We start from the raw sequence: 16765 nt of genomic DNA, 5'->3' as shown, positions 1-16765 counted from the left end.
TCAATCATTGAGCGTTTTCGAATCTGAAATCACACCAACAGCGCCATATGGCCGTCGATTGGCCCAGCATGAGGTCAATTGTATTCTGTATACACATTATTTTAGAAAGACAGACCTTGCCAGCGGTGCCACCACCACACCACCCATGACGGTGATGGTCGGGAAAGGTGTCTGTGATTCGGACAGATTTGATGAAGACGATTATGTTTTCAGATCGATTGGATGCTGCGGTCGTTGGCGTCATCATCGCCGTTGCTCGTTTTAATGAACGATTCGGGCAGCATCATGTCCAGGTCTACCAATGAATGGGATGGACAGAGGCCGTCTCGGCAATGGGAACTGCGCGGTATTGTTCGAGTTGCATCAAAGACCCATCTCAAACAAAACGATTCGGTCATAGCGCGATATACTGTTCACAGTCTTGTTCGAAATCATCGCACCCAAAGCGAAGAGGTTTATTTGATTTCTTTTCCACAGCTCAACGACTGCTAATTGTGATGTTTATTTAACCTCACATTCATGTGTGAAAAATTGATGGCTCTTTTGGATTCGTTTTGCTTGCGTTTGGTTGTTCATAGGCCGATGTGTATACGATGCCATGAGACAGGTTTATGAATGAAATTCCGTACTTTTGATTAATGATTACTTATGGTAAGATGAAAGACTTACTGTTCCACGATACGCGCGAGGTTTTATAAGCAACAAAACAAGTACTTATCCGCGAGAGGCGCATTACGCTCGACGTAAATAAATTTAGATCAGTTGCAAATGTTAAATACACCACAGACCACAAAACTGTTATTTACGTTGCGTTTATTTTGGTTATATTGGAAATGTTGGGTAATAACATTATAGGGGAACGGTTCGGCACTTCATCCCGTAGCTCCTATTTCCATCCCATCAAAAACCTCAAAAACAGAGCAATGAAAAAAAGAATTTAGTTTGTTTCTTATTTTTGTGGTTTTTCCAGCAGTGAGCACGCGTGTAGGCAAAAAGAAGCCACGATATTAGTGTTGTATTTCGTTGTTTTGCGATGAGATGAATATATGTTCAGTGAGATGGAAAACGGAACAGTTCCCCTACCTAATATGCGGTTTTATGGTAATGCTTACCTAGTGTCGTAGTCAAACGATGTGTCTACTTTCTACGTGGAAAACAGGCTTCAGCGTCTTTTTGCTTCAAAAAACGAACACTGAATAATCTTCATTTCTCGGGTACTTATTCAATTTTTATTTATTTATTATCAGACTAAGGCCGGAGTGGCCTGTGCTGCACATAAAAGTCTTCTCCATTCAGCTCGGTCGATGGCTGCACTTCGCCAACCACGCAGTCTGCGGAGGGTCCGCAAATCGTTCTCCACCTGATCGATCCACCTTGCCCGCTGTGCATCTCGCCTTCTTGTTCCCGTCGGATCGTTGTCGAGAACCATTTTCACCGGATTACTGTCCGACAATCTGGCTACGTGTCCGGCCCACCGCAGTCTTCCGATTTTCGCGGTGTGTACGATGGATGGTTCTCCCAACAGCTGATGCAACTCGTGGTTCATTCGCTCGTTCGTCCTGTCCGTTGTTTAGATGTTAAGTGTTTAATCTGTACCACCTCTGGTCGAAGACGGTGTTCCTATCCTATTTTTTTAACTTTGGCAGTGAAAATTGTTGAAATTTTGGCAGTGAATTACGAATATGTTGAAATGTTTATACACTAATTTATTAAACAGCTTGATGGAAAATAACAAATTAGGCAATTTTGTCGAAAAAATAGTTACAAAGCTGATTAATTACAAAGCTGATGTTCACACAGTTGAAAATCTTGGCAATGTTTCAGTGTGGGATATTATAGCAGTAGGAATTGTTTTGGTAGAACGTGAAAAACAGAAAGAACGACCACCTGCTTATAAGGCAGAAGCGTTAGCCACTAAACCACCGAGCTCGTAATATTCAGTCAGCAGTTTTCCAGATCTATACAAAACAAAAATTATTATTTTGCTGCTATTATACGAACACCACTGTATGTATATTGTATATAAACTACATTTGAGCATCATACGATTTTGTATTGACTGGCTTACTAACAAATGTACTTATGAGTCAGTAGGTAAGAGGAATACCACTTTAAAAAAATCATGGAACATGTGATTTCTGCGAGTATACACAGCAAATGATTTTTAAAATTCAACGACTTGTAAAGTTGTAGCACAGATTATCTGTGGTTGTAGTTTTTCCCAACAAACGAATTAACATTTGATAGTTAATTAAATTTGATTGAAGCAAGTACACTAATTACGTAAGCAATTTTCTGGGCTTTTTAACCACCCTCTCCCCATATAAGATTTTTCCCATACAAATCATTTTTTATTTATATAGAGCGTAAGAAAATGGCAGACCCCCCCTCCCTCCATAAGTGCTTACGTAATTAGTGTACGATCCCCAAGCACAGTTTAAATATATTTCAATTAAAAACACAGTAAGTTCGAGTGAATGTTGCGTTTATTTACATGCTGCAAATATGTGCATGAAAATACATTTAAAAACACAACATATTTTTATCTATGTAAAAAATATTGTATCTTGCGACAAAATGACAACTTTGGTGCTCATTTTCCAAGGCTCGCATAGATCTGGAGAATTTTTCCGCAGCACAAATAGCACGTGCTATTAAAGTAATCATCGTCAGAATCCACCACGTGACGGGAAAATTTTCAAAAATATCAAAGTACTGAGATAGAAAAAGTTATTGAAATTTACACGAAAGTAATGCACATAAAGGGAATGCCATAAAAGAGCGTAAATCTAAACGATATTATCACCTGAATGTATGCAATTTGTATTGCATTATGTCACTTTTTATACGAATAAGTGTCATAATGCTATGTAAATTGCATACATTTAGGGCAAACTTGTTGGAAAAGATCCATGTACGCCCAGAACTAGTGTAATTTTCCACGTCTTTATTATTTACGCGTCAATTACTTTTCATTACTTCTTTCTGTGTAGCTTAGGCGACTGTCTGGCGCTTATTTTTCGTTGCGACCAAAAATAAGCGGAGGAGTAGATGTTTTTATGAGGGATACAATAACATGCTCCTCAACAGCATATTTCTAGAAATGATTTTATTTCATTTCGGGAATATTATCATGGTATTACCAAGTCGTTGACAGATTTTGGAAATGCCATCTAGACCACCACCACCATATAGGATTTGACGTACACAGATAGAAAAAGTTATTGAAATTTACACGAAAGTAATGCACATAAAGGGAATGCCAAAAAGAGCGTAAATCTAAACGATATTATCACCTGAATGTATGCAATTTTGTTGCAATATGACACTTTTTATACGAATAAGTGTCATAATGCTATGTAAATTGCATACATTTAGGGCGAACTTGTTGGAAAAGATCCATGTACGCCCAGACTAGTGTAATTTTCCACGTCTTTATTATTTACGCGTCAATTACTTTTCATTATTTCTTTCTGTGTATCCACACGACGACTCACATGCGGGGCTCTACCAATGCAATCGAACAAAATCCCGTTGCATCACGCGGACCTCTTAGTAAGTTAGTAAGAAGTATTACTTAGCATTTTATTTATTATGATACATTTAACATTTTCACAACTTTTGGGTGATTTCATTATACGAATGCTGAATAAGTAGCCTGAACATCAAATGTCGTTAGATCACATGGTTTTTCTCGGTCTAACTACATTTCAGACTGTGAGAAAGCTTGTTTTATTGAACTAATAACTTTTTCCTAAATTATAATTCGGTAGGTAGTAAAACTAACGACATTTACAAAATGCTTACATCACGCTACATAGAATAATTACATCCAACGGACATATTCTGTGCTTAAAAATAACGATCGCTTTCTTCAAATTTTCATTAACGGCCCATCGTATGGGTGAGGAGACATAAAAAAGGATTAGCGAGTTTTATTGGTCGCTACTCATTCACCGACCAACGGAGTTAACTGTCATTTCTATGTCAATCCAACAGTACCGGCATTCTCAACAGGAATGGGAAGTCGAATTATGAACTAGCATTGTCCAAAGAAACTGTTCCGCTGGGTAGCTGTACGCAGGCGGTCCACCCCCTCAGCCGTGTTCGGGAATAGCAAACAAAAGTGAAAAAAAATCGATTAAAACTCACCGCACGTTGTGGCTATTTTAGTTGCTGTAAATACTAGGGTTGTGGCCGGTGTTGATGTCTAGTCTGACGAGACCGGTCGGACATCACATCACTGACTGGCTCGTCGAACGCATGAGTGTTGTACTTTTTTCACGGTACAAGTCTACGCGGTTTGCGTTCCTTTGTAGCGCTTTATGTAGGATTCGACCTCTTGTCAGTGGTATACATCTATGTTCAATTAGTGTGAATTTATTACAATAAAATGTATAATGCGCGTTTAATCCGTTTTATAGCTTCTCTCCGCAGGAATGTGTGTTTATTAGAGCTGCTCGGTTTTAATCCATTGGTCTCTTTCGCCAAAGTTCTGTGAGGAACGTGAAATGGTATCAAAGCAGAGGATTTCTTTACTCCGATTGTCGCAGGGGTCCCATAAAAATATTAAAAATTATGAAAGGTTCAGATCATCTGGCTCTGGTTATTGACGGTTTATAAATGATAGGAATCCTTTAAAACATACATACAGAAACGTTTGAGCTGAAATATTTATATACAGTTAATTATTCTTTAATTTAGAAGGATATTGAAACTATTCAGTTAAGCCAAGTCTTTAGTAGGGGTATTTTGTATTAGTTGAACTGTGTAGTAATCCCGGCAGCACTGTTCATCGCGATTTTCTTCCACCACCGGAACGGGCAGGTGTATGTAGGAATGTATCTGTATCAAGCCGTTGCATTCGCCAGCTAGCCGAACCGAACGTGATGGAAATTTTATATTTCCAAGTGGGTTTCATTAATACTCAAACATCCTTGAGTGCCTACATCAGCATTAAAATTTTCCACCCGCGGATAGACAGTGGACTCCCCCCGCACATTTAAATGGTCCCATTCTGCTACATATAGTAAATGATCGCTTGCTTGCTTACAACTTGCCTGCTCGCTAGCTGGTAAACATGTTGAACAAGTTTTCAGCATACTTTTCTTTTGTAGTGAAACATAGAAAACACACATGATCTAAATGCAATCTGCATTGCTTATGTTGGCTTGATTGTACGCGAATGTTTTCGAATGAAATCTGATACGTGCTTTAATGTAACCTTTTCGCTCAATTGACTATTTTCGTCTCGTTTGAGATTCGGCATTCGGCTAGAACGGATTATTATCGGCCAGCAGTCAAATTGGTTTTGTATACTATTGAACTGCGGCTCTCAATCTGGGGTAAATGTGTCCCTGAATTCTTTCACTTAATTCAAGGCGAAATCAAAGGCAAACGTTTTTCAAGATCTGCTAATCGTGACTACACGGACAATTAAAATGATACGTATTTTAAATCTAGACCACCATTTGAAAAGGGCGAAACAGCCAACATTTATTTTTTTACAGTTCTTTATCTACGTATATGGCTGGCTATGTATGTAGACAAGGAGCCTAAAAAAATAAAATTTGGCGGCTGCGCCCTTTTCAAATGTTAGTCTAGAAATAATATTATAATGTGTTCACCTAATAAAAATTATATAGTATAAGTAAATTTTACAATATCGCAGCATTGTATCGTTTTGTAATCATGAAAGACATGGTGTCAAAAAGTTGGCCGTACAGCGTGTGCACAAATAAAAAATCAGTTATAGAATACAGAATACCTTTCCAGATTTGCTGCACCATTGATTTATTCGACTTTTAATAGGCCCTTTTGGTTTGTCAGTACTCGAGATATCAAAAAGTACGCTCAGTCATTAAATTAATATTATTTGCTGGAAAGAGTCACAAACCCGACTTGTTTAGTTTACAATGATCTGTCAGTTTATCAACATACAGCACATGCAGAGTTTTATAGAAAAGCTTTATCTGTTGATTATAAGTACTATAAAATGATTAAACTGATATCATAGTCATCCAAGGATACGGTGGTCGCAATTCACGCAAAAAGCCGTTCATATTCCAACACTATAATAGTCATTAGATTCAGCAATAATATGCGGATTAAGTTTGATATTATATAAACTGAATAAGGGGTCGTTCAATAATTACGGAAGCATTTTTTCTTGGTTTTTCGGACCCCTTCCCTCCTTGTAAGATTTTTCCCATACAAAATATTTTTTGTTTATATGAAGAGTAAGAAAATGTCAAACTCCTCCTCCCCCCCATATGTGCATACATAATTATTGAACGACCCTTAAGAGGTTTTAAACATTAGCGATCGGTAGTTCAGCGAGAAGCGACAGATAATCAAATGAAGTACTGAGCTTCAGTTTTGTGAAGTGTTTTTCGAGATCAGTGACGGGAAATGTCATTTCGATGTCATGAGATTAATTTGCTAATAACTTTTTTCACACATGATTTACAATTATGTTTTTTATATAAACATGTAGCCCTTAAAGGACCCTATAACTTTTCCAATAGTCATCTAATAGTCATTTATCTGAATCTGATATTGGCGAGCCGAATTAGTGTCAAAAGACATTAATGTCATTACATTCCGTGACATTTTTTTTTAACTTCGCTCTCTTGGCTTAGACTTTGTATTAAGAATAATGATCTTTTAAACAAAGTTCCAGGATATTTTATGCATTAAATGTTGATGAAAAAATCCGAATTGTTAATACCTTCTGAAAATAGTTATTAGCAAATTAGTAATTGCAATCCCACGATTTTTTTTAATTTCTCCATACTGTTCTAGATAAGGCTGGTGGTTACGCTACTGTGAATCGCTCAGCATCAATTCTTGACGATCTTCTTAAATTCATCTGATAAAGAGTTCTATTCCAACGTATGAGAGGTCTGTATGTGGTATTATGGTTATGGTGGTTATGTGGTAAAATACATCCAGTTGTGTCTGTTGTGTTTATCAGCTTTATAGTTGATTTCTTAAGAATTTTGTGTTAGTGTGTGGTAGAATTGAGCTTAATTCGGCTTAAAAACATTTTAATTATAGTAATTATACTTGTTTTAATTAATTTTATTTACTAATTATCTAATACATGAATTCATCTCTTAGACTAGGTGTTCCGTGTTTTCTTAACACTATCATCCTTATTTGCTATGTTACATTTTTAGTTATTATTAATACATTTCAATTGCCTTTGACAGTTAGGATTTTTCCTCTAGTTAAATAGAACCATGTAGGAATTATAATGTTTTCAACTTAAACAAAACACCTAATTTATACTAAAGGTACAAGGAGCTAATCGTTGCAATAGAAGATTGCAACGATTTTTGTCCAAAATTGGAAATTACTTTGTTGGACATTTGTTGCAATGCCTCTATATTAGAAATTCTATGAAGTTCATTGGTACTATACCACAGAGGCAACTTCAGAATCACTTAAAAAAATTTATTTTGAATCCTCTGAAGTGCCTTCTTTCTGGCATTGCATCAACTAGTCCATATTGGCACAGCATACAACATGGCTGGTCTAAAAATTTGTTTTGATTTTCTGTTTATAAGTGGATATAAACACTTAATATATTTGTTACATTTGGCTTGAATGCCTTCAATGTGACTTTTAAAAGTTAATTTTTGATCTAGCAGAAGTCCTAAATATTGAGCTTCGCTAGGCCAATTAATTGGAACACCATTCATAGTGACAATATGTCTGCTAAAAGGTTTCAAATAAGAAGCTCTCGGCTTATGTGGGAATTTTTGCAAGTAAGTGGAGAAAATATCCAAACTTTTTTGCAATCTACTACAAACGACACGAAGGCTTCGCTCTTTGACTGAGAGGCCCGTGTCATCTGCAAACAAAGATATTTGACAAATTTTTTTGTAAATCAGCAATAAAAATGTTTTACAACATGGGCCACAGTATGCTGCCTTGGGGAACACCAGCTTTTACAGGTAATCTATCAGATGAGGAATTCTGATAGTTTACCTGCAGTGAGCGATCTGATAAATAATTTTGGTAAACTGTACTGAGGAAAATTAAAATTCATCAATTTTACAATCAAACCTTTATGCCAAACACTGTCAAATGCTTTCTCTATATCAAGAAGAGCAACTCCAGTCGAATATCCTTCAGATTTGTTGAGCCGAAGTAAATTCGTAACTTTTAATAACTGATGGGTGGTTGAATGCGCATGGCGAAAACCAAATTGCTCATCAGCAAAAATAGAATTGTCATTAATATGAACCATCATTCTATTTAAAATAATCTTTTTGAATAGTTTGCTTATTGAAGCAAGCAAACTGATTGGGCGATAACTAGAAGCTCAGCTGGATTTTTGTCCGGCTTCAAAATTAGAACGACTTTGGCGTTTTTCCATTTATCTGGAAAGTATGGCAATTGAAAACATTTGTTAAATAAATTAACCAAAAAGGATAAAGAGCTCTCAGGAAGTTTTTTGATAAGTATGTAGAAAATACCATCATCACCCAGGGCCTTCATATTTTTAAATTTTCTAGTAATAGATCTCACTTCATCCAAATTAGTTCGCAACGAAGGGTCAAAAACATTCTCTTGATTGAGAATGTCTTCGAAGCTCCGTGTAACCTGATCTTCAATTGGACTAGTAAGACCTAGACTAAAATTATGGGCACTCTCGAACTGCTGAGCAAGTTTTTGAGCCTTTTCGCCATTTGTTAATCAAATTTTATTTCCCTCTTTTAAAAGCGCTGGAATGTGGAATCGCTAGTTCTTTGGTATTGACTTCGCCTCACATTTTTAAGACGGATCAGTAACCGAAGATCGTCGTCAATAATAATGGAGTTGAATTTAGTTTCACATTTAGCAATTGCAATGCCTCTGTCTTCGACAATTAAATTTGTCCAAGATACGAGAGCATTATCAATATCACTTTTGGTATCGAGAGGAATATCAACATCAAAATTCCTATCGATATACGTTTTATATAAATCCCAATCAGCTCTATGATAATTAAAGGTAGAGCTGATTGGATTGTTAATGGCTTCTTGTGAGATTTCAAACGTCACAGGAATGTAATCACCGTCAAAATCAACATGAGTTACCATTTGGCCACACATTCATTCATTCATTTATTCAGACTAAGGCCGAAGTGGCCTGTGCGGTATATAAGAGTCTTCTCCATTCGGCTCGGTCCATGGCTACACGTCGCCAACCACGCAGTCTACGGAGGGTCCGCAAGTCATCTTCCACCTGATCGATCCACCTTGCCCGCTGCGCACCTCGCCTTCTTGTACCCGTCGGATCGTTGTCGAGAACCATTTTCACCGGGCTATTGTCCGACATTCTGGCTACGTGCCCGGCCCACCGCAGTCGTCCGATTTTCGCGGTGTGAACGATGGATGGTTCTCCCAGCAGCTGATGCAACTCGTGGTTCATTCGCCTCCTCCACGTACCGTCCGCCATCTGCACCCCACCATAGATGGTACGCAGCACTTTCCTTTCGAAAACTCCGAGTGCGCGTTGGTCCTCCACGAGCATCGTCCAGGTCTCGTGTCCGTAGAGGACTACCGGTCTAATTAGCGTTTTGTAGATTGTCAGTTTGGTACGGCGGCGAACTCTATTCGATCGGAGCGTCTTGCGGAGTCCAAAGTATGCACGATTTCCAGCCATTATGAGTCTCCGAGTTTCTCTGCTGGTATCATTTTCGGCAGTCACCAGTGAGCCCAAGTACACAAATTCTTCTACCACCTCGATTTCATCACCACCGATGCCAACTCGCGGTGGGTGGCTCACATTGTCTTCTCTTGAACCTCTTCCTATCATGTACTTCGTCTTCGACGTGTTGATGACTAGTCCGATCCGCTTGGCTTCCCTCTTCAGTCTGATGTAGGCTTCCTCCATCTTCTCAAAGTTACGTGCCATAATATCTATGTCGTCGGCGAAGCCAAATAGCTGGACGGACTTATTGAAAATTGTACCACTCGTGTTAATCCCTGCTCTTCGTATTACCCCTTCCAAAGCGATGTTGAATAGCAGACACGAAAGACTATCACCTTGCCGTAACCCTCTGCGGGTTTCGAAGGGACTCGAGAATGCCCCTGAAACTCGAACTACGCACATCACCCGATCCATCGTCGCTTTGATCAACCGTGTCAGTTTATCCGGAAATCCGTTTTCGTGCATTAGCTGCCATAGCTGGTCCCGATCGATTGTATCATATGCGGCTTTGAAGTCGATGAATAGATGATGTGTGGGCACGTTGTATTCGCGGCACTTCTGCAGTACTTGGCGAATGGCGAACACCTGGTCCGTGGTGGAGCGTTCGCCCATAAAACCCGCCTGGTACTGCCCCACGAACTCCCTTGCAATTGGTGCTAGTCGATGGCATAAAATTTGGGAGAGTACCTTGTAGGCGGCGTTCAGCAATGTGATTGCGCGGTAGTTGCTACAATCCAGCTTATCGCCCATTTTGTAGATGGGACACACGACACCTTCCATCCACTCCTGCGGCAAAACTTCCTCCTCCCAAATCTTGGTAATGACCCAGTGCAGCGCTCTAGCCAGTGCCTCACCACCGTGTTTAAATAGCTCTCCTGGTAGTTGGTCAACCCCAGGGGCTTTGTTGTTCTTCAGCCGGCCAATCTCCTCCTGGATTTCTTGGAGATCCGGAGCCGGTAGAATTATGTCCTGCGCGCGTTCCCCCAGGTCCATCGCCATACCGCCATCTTCGTCTGCCACATTGCCATTCAGGTGTTCTTCGTAGTGCTGCCGCCACCTTTGGATCCCCTTACGCTCGTTCGTAAGAAGGTTCCCGTTTAAGTCCTTACACATATCAGGCTGTGGCACGTGGCCCTTACGTGAACGGTTCAACTTCTCATAGAACTTTCGTGTGTTATTAGCACGGTACAGTTGCTCCGTCTCTTCACGGTCTCGATCTTCCTGCTGACGCTTTTCCCCCGGGAAAATCGAGTTTTGTCTGTTCCGCGCCCGTTTGTATCGTGCCTCGTTCGCCCTCGTGCGGTGTTGCAGCAATCTCGCCCATGCTGCATTCTTCTCCTCAACTAACTGTTCACATTCGCCGTCATACCAGTCGTTTCTCTGATCCGGGTGCGGCGTGCCAAGTACAGCGGTTGCGGTGCTACCAATGGCAGATCGAATATCTCTCCATCCATCTTCAAGAGACGCTGCGTCTAGCTGATCTTCCGTTGGGAATGCCACTTCCAGCTGCTGCGCGTATCCTTGGGCTAGTCTACTGTCTTGTAGCCGCCCGAAGTTAAGCCGCGGCGTTCAACGCGAGGTGTTGTACACCGTCGAGAGTTTTGAGCGCAGGCATACTACAACAAGGTAGTGGTCGAATTCAATATTTGTACTGCGGAAAGTGCGAACGTTCGTGATGTCGGAGAAGAATTTACCGTCGATTAGAACGTGGTCGATTTGGTTTTCCGTTTCTTCGCCCGTCTTCTTCCGTTCGCCCATAAAACCCGCCTGGTACTGCCCCACGAACTCCCTTGCAATTGGTGCTAGTCGACGGCATAAAATTTGGGAGAGTACCTTGTAGGCGGCGTTCAGCAATGTGATTGCGCGGTAGTTGCTACAATCCAGCTTATCGCCCATTTTGTAGATGGGACACACGACACCTTCCATCCACTCCTGCGGCAAAACTTCCTCCTCCCAAATCTTGGTAATGACCCAGTGCAGCGCTCTAGCCAGTGCCTCACCACCGTGTTTAAATAGCTCTCCTGGTAGTTGGTCAACCCCAGGAGCTTTGTTGTTCTTCAGCCGGCCAATCTCCTCCTGGATTTCCTGGAGATCCGGAGCCGGTAGAATTATGTCCTGCGCGCGTTCTCCCAGGTCCATAACCATACCGCCATCTTCGTCTGCCATATTGCCATTCAGGTGCTCTACGTAGTGCTGCCGCCACCTTTGGATCACCTCACGCTCTTTCGTAAGAAGGTTCCCGTTTATGTCCTTACACATATCAGGCTGTGACACGTGGCCCTTACGTGAACGGTTCAACTTCTCTTAGAACTTTCGTGTGTTATTAGCGCGGTACAGTTGCTCCGTCTCTTCACGGTCTCGATCTTCCTGCTGACGCTTTTCCCCCCGGAAAATCGAGTTTTGTCTGTTCCGCGCCTGTTTATATCGTGCCTCGTTCGCCCTCGTGCGGTGTTGCAGCAATCTCGCCCATGCTGCATTCTTCTCTTCTACTAACTGCTCACATTCGCCGTCATACCAGTCGTTTTTCTGATCCGGGGGCACCGTGCCAAGTGCAGCGGTTGCGGTGCTACCAATGGCGGATCGAATATCTCTCCAGCCATCTTCAAGAGACGCTGCGCCTAGCTGCTCTTCCGTTGGGAGTGCCACTTCCAGCTGCTGCGCGTATTCTTGGGCTAGTCTACCGTCTTGTAGCCGCCCAAGATTAAGCCGCGGCGTCCGACTTCGACGCGTGTTGTACACCGTCGAGAGTTTTGAGCGCAGGCATACTGCAACAAGGTAGTGGTCGGATTCAATATTCGCACTGCGGTAAGTGCGGACGTTCGTGATGTCGGAGAAGAATTTACCGTCGATTAGAACGTGGTCGATTTGGTTTTCCGTTTCTTGGTTAGGTGATCTCCATGTGGCCTTGTGGATATTTTTGCGAGGAAAGAAGGTGCTTCGGACTACCATTCCGCGGGAGGCTGCGAAGTTTATGCATCGTTGGCCGTTGTCATTCGATACGGTGTGCAGACTATCCGATCCGATGCCGGTCTATACATTTCCTCCCTTCCTACCTGCGCGTTCATGTCACCGATGACGATTTTGACGTCCCGCAGTGGTCATCCATCGTATGTGTGCTCCAGCTGTGCGTAGAACTCTTCTTTCTCGTCGTCGGGTCTCCCTTCGTGTGGGCAGTGCACGTTGATGATGCTATAGTTGAAGAAACGGCCTTTAATCCTCAGCTTGCACATCCTTGCGTTGATTGGCTGCCACCCAATCACGCGTTGGCGCATCTTACCCAGCACTATGAAGCCGGTTCCCAGCTCGTTGGTGGTGCCAGAGCTTTGGTAGAAGGTAGCCGCCCGATGCCCGCTTTTCCACACTTTCTGTCCTGTCCAGCAAATCTCCTGCAGCGCCACGACGTCGAAGTTGCGAGGATGTAATTCATCGTAGATCATCCTGTCGCAACCTGCGAAACCTAGCGACTTGCAGTTCCATGTTCCAAGCTTCCAATCGTGATCCTTCATTCGTCGCCTAGGTCTTTGCCGATTATATCGAGTCGCATTATCTCTTATATTGTTCGTAATTATTGGTTTTCCAGGCGGCTTATTGGGCCTGCGCAAACCTCCTGTCTCGCCGGAGGGCCATCGTGTCAGGGCTGTTTAGCGTCCCACCTAACACCAGGACTTGGGCTTGTGCGCTTTGAGCGGCACACGGTCGCTTTGGCGGAGCCTACTTGCGGATACATGCAGCTTTTTATAGAGGTTTAACAGGGCCCACTGTCAAACCCCACCACATCCTAGGCAGGCGCCACAACTCGCAGATGGCCTGGGGAGGGATCGTCAAGCCCTTGGACATAGTCCCTGCTGCATAGTCCCTGTGGCCACACAGCTGACTTGAATCAGTTTTAAACTAAATCAATTGTAGAAGGATTTCGACTGGAAGAAAAACAAGTTGGCCCATTGGTATATTGAATAGTATAATATCCCGCAGAACAATCTTCAAATAAAATTTAAAATTTTGCCTGCCTGCAGCGATTTTTGCATAGGTAGGCAAGTTTGAAAAATTATAATTCGACGAACTGTTCGTTACCCGGTGAGAGGTAGGAGCAAAATTTGTTGACCGGCAAACGATTGCGGATTTTGAGCGTTTAAAATATGTTTTGTTTTATGGAATTTGCCGTCATCAATTTTGCACGGGAAGTCAATTTTTTTGCGTGAAGGCCATTCTCAGAAATTGGATTTATGATTGCCCCCCAATTTGCACATTTAAAATTATTGGAATCTTCTCTCACATGACAGGCGTCTTTGGCATGAGATGTTCCACCACAAATCATGCATTTAGCATCCATGTGGCAATGTTTAGTTCCGTGACCCCACTTTTGGCACTGAGTGGGGTTTTGAAAATTTCCCCCAGGCCTGCGAAAATGTTCCAATGTAACACGGACCTGGGACATAATACAGGCCTTTTCCAAACTTTTCATATTATTTAGTTCACTTTTGTTAAAGTGGTGTTAAAGTGAAAGTTAAATAAAAGTGTTAAAGTGAACTAAATAAAATTCTTGAGAAATGCCCCTCTGGGAAGTACCAGAGTGGCATTTCTTATTCATCTTAATTACTTGGACTGGTGAAAATCCAAGTAATTGAGAAATTGCATTTTTAATCTCATCCAGTGATTTATCATCAATTCAAGACAACTTTGAACAATCGCTCAGTTTTGTCGACGTATGTGTAGAATTTATGGCGGCTCTCAATTAAATACTGAAAAAGACGTTTGTGATCGTCAAAGGATCCCGGTAAAACGCGGCAGTCACCTTTCCTGGCAATCTGAAATGAAACTTTGATCCCCTGAAGGTTACTCAAAATCTCATTCCTAAAGCCAGAAAACTAGGCAACAGATACCACAATTGGCGGAATCCTTTGTTTTTTTGCATGGATCGAATCACCTGGGCTAGAGGTAGATTCAATTTGCTCAATTTCATCATGAATCAAATCGAACTGATTGCTCAACTCGATAGGAGAAGATTTATTTCCGATATTAGAGTTAGAAGGAATATCTGAAGTAACCAGCTTCCTTCTCTTTTTTCCGTGCTTTGGCAGGACGGTCTTGGTACCTTGTTTCTTAGAAGGAAGTGGAGAATTCAGAGACTCCCCCTTTCTCTTGTTTTTATTAATGCTCAATGCTGAGCGTGGAGACGTGACCTTCTTAGGTTTTTTTTCAGAACGGTGTCCCTGCAGAATTTTACTTCCGCAAACGGGTCCAACGTAAAACGAAGGCACAGATCCAAGCAAAGATCGTAACGGGATCAGTAGGTACAAATAGCGCTGAGAAGCACTGTGGAAATCAGCAAAGAGAGAAAAGAACCGCACAGCACGAAAGCACGATGCGGTCTGAATACCAACATTTATCCTCAATTTATGTGAGTATTCTGGCTTGACAGTGTTTGTACCACTAACGCCTCTCACACCCCTGCTTGATGTCACAAATATACCGATGTCCAAATATTTCGCAACAAAACTAAATCCGGGGCGACGGAATAGAAGGAAAAATACCGATTGATGACCGAAGAGGATCCGAAATCCGGAGCAGTTGAGCGAGTACCGACAGAGGAGTCAGTTCGGACAATAAGACTCCCCAAAAATAACTTTGTTTAAGATAACCCACGTGTGAAAAGTGAAGAAACGGTGCGCCAGGGAGAACACATCAACCGGGTGAACTGAGTCTGAAGATTCGGCGAAATATCCAAGACTTCGGACATCTCTCTCGCCATTGCTAGCCACCTGAATCCAACGGGTCTAAACCTCGTCTTTCCGAGACTCTGTCTTTTCTGTCTGGTCCAAATCGTCATTTGACCACTATAGAAACTCGGGAAGGTTTTCACGTCGTCCTACCCACAACAGTGTGTCATCATACGTGGCTGGCAACCTGTCAATTCAATTCTCCATCGAGCGGGAAATCCCTAATTACTTAATTATGGGTCCTGTACACCTCCAGTTGTGCAAAGGGCCGACTTGAAAGATCTCCATCCTGGCATGCTTCTACTGTCAGGATGACCGATTTGTAATAATGAATTATTGGCAATGGGTGATTTTTTACCCGCCGCTTCCACATCCAGGCGCTGTCGTATATGCGCAAATAGCCAGCATTTATATGACGAAAGACATCTAACGCGGGTTTTCTCAAAATTAGGATCTTTTCATGAAAAACTGTTCGGTACCGGTTATTTATTTATTTTTATTTATTTCAATCTTCAACGAAAAGTTGTACAGATGTTTCTTAGCTATACTAGGTTTTATGTTCTTCACTTATAGGCCTCTCTACTAATATTAAAATCAAACACGTGACTAACTTCATTAAACGTGCGGCAGCACATGCTCCATGGCTCATTGTATCCATAGTTTGTACGGTGAGTAGACTCGGCAAGAAGTGTGTAATGCCGTAGTTGTCTTCGAGGCACGTTGATGTGTACTTTAGCTAGGAGAAAGCCACAGTCTACATCTCCAGCGAGAATTCCGAACACGAAGAGTCTTTGAAGAAGTTTTCTTCTGGCAGCTAGCGATTCCAGATTTATATGCATACACCGTTCTTCGTAGGGGGGGCAAGCTAGGCGTATTGTTCCAAGGTAGTACCCGTAGAGCATACCTGCTGAAGTTTCGTTGAATCGCTTCTATTCTGTGAGTCAGTGTTGCATGAAAGGGTGCCCAAACAACGACTGCGTATTCTGCCGTAATCTGAAAAAGTGACGTATACGCCATTTTCCAAAAATGGTGTTAACGAGCACTACTCATCGTTATCGAAAAATCGTAACAGAAAAATGGAAAACATGCATGTTGTAAAATGGCTGTTACGTCACTTTTCCAGATTACGGCAGTATTCTAGAAGACTGCGGACGAGAGCATTTTAGCGCTTTTAGCGCGTATATGTCCTGTAGTGCATTCGTGTTTCTTTTCAAAAATCCCAGCATGGCAAACGATTTGGCTGTGATCATGTTGATGTGGTTGTTAAATCTGACTTTAGAGTCAATAATGACTCCCAAGTCTTTAATCGATGAAACTCGTAGTAAACGGCTGTTTCCATCAGT

The 16765-nt window shown here is 41.8% G+C and overlaps 1 protein-coding gene across 1 annotated transcript in view; it reads right to left on the bottom strand.

Moving 5' to 3' along the window:
- Positions 1-16765, bottom strand: part of LOC134209560 (homeobox protein caupolican-like) — a 304371-nt gene continuing 287606 nt past the window's right edge. Inside the window, exon 4 of the mRNA XM_062685556.1 lies at positions 1-49. Within this exon, the coding sequence (XP_062541540.1) occupies positions 1-49 (49 nt within the window). The remainder of the gene's footprint in view (positions 50-16765) is intronic.

This window comes from Armigeres subalbatus, chromosome 2 (assembly GCF_024139115.2).
Source record: "Armigeres subalbatus isolate Guangzhou_Male chromosome 2, GZ_Asu_2, whole genome shotgun sequence".
NCBI lineage: Eukaryota > Metazoa > Arthropoda > Insecta > Diptera > Culicidae > Armigeres > Armigeres subalbatus.
Note: the sequence above shows the minus strand (reverse complement) of the source record. Positions and strands in the feature narration are given on the sequence as shown.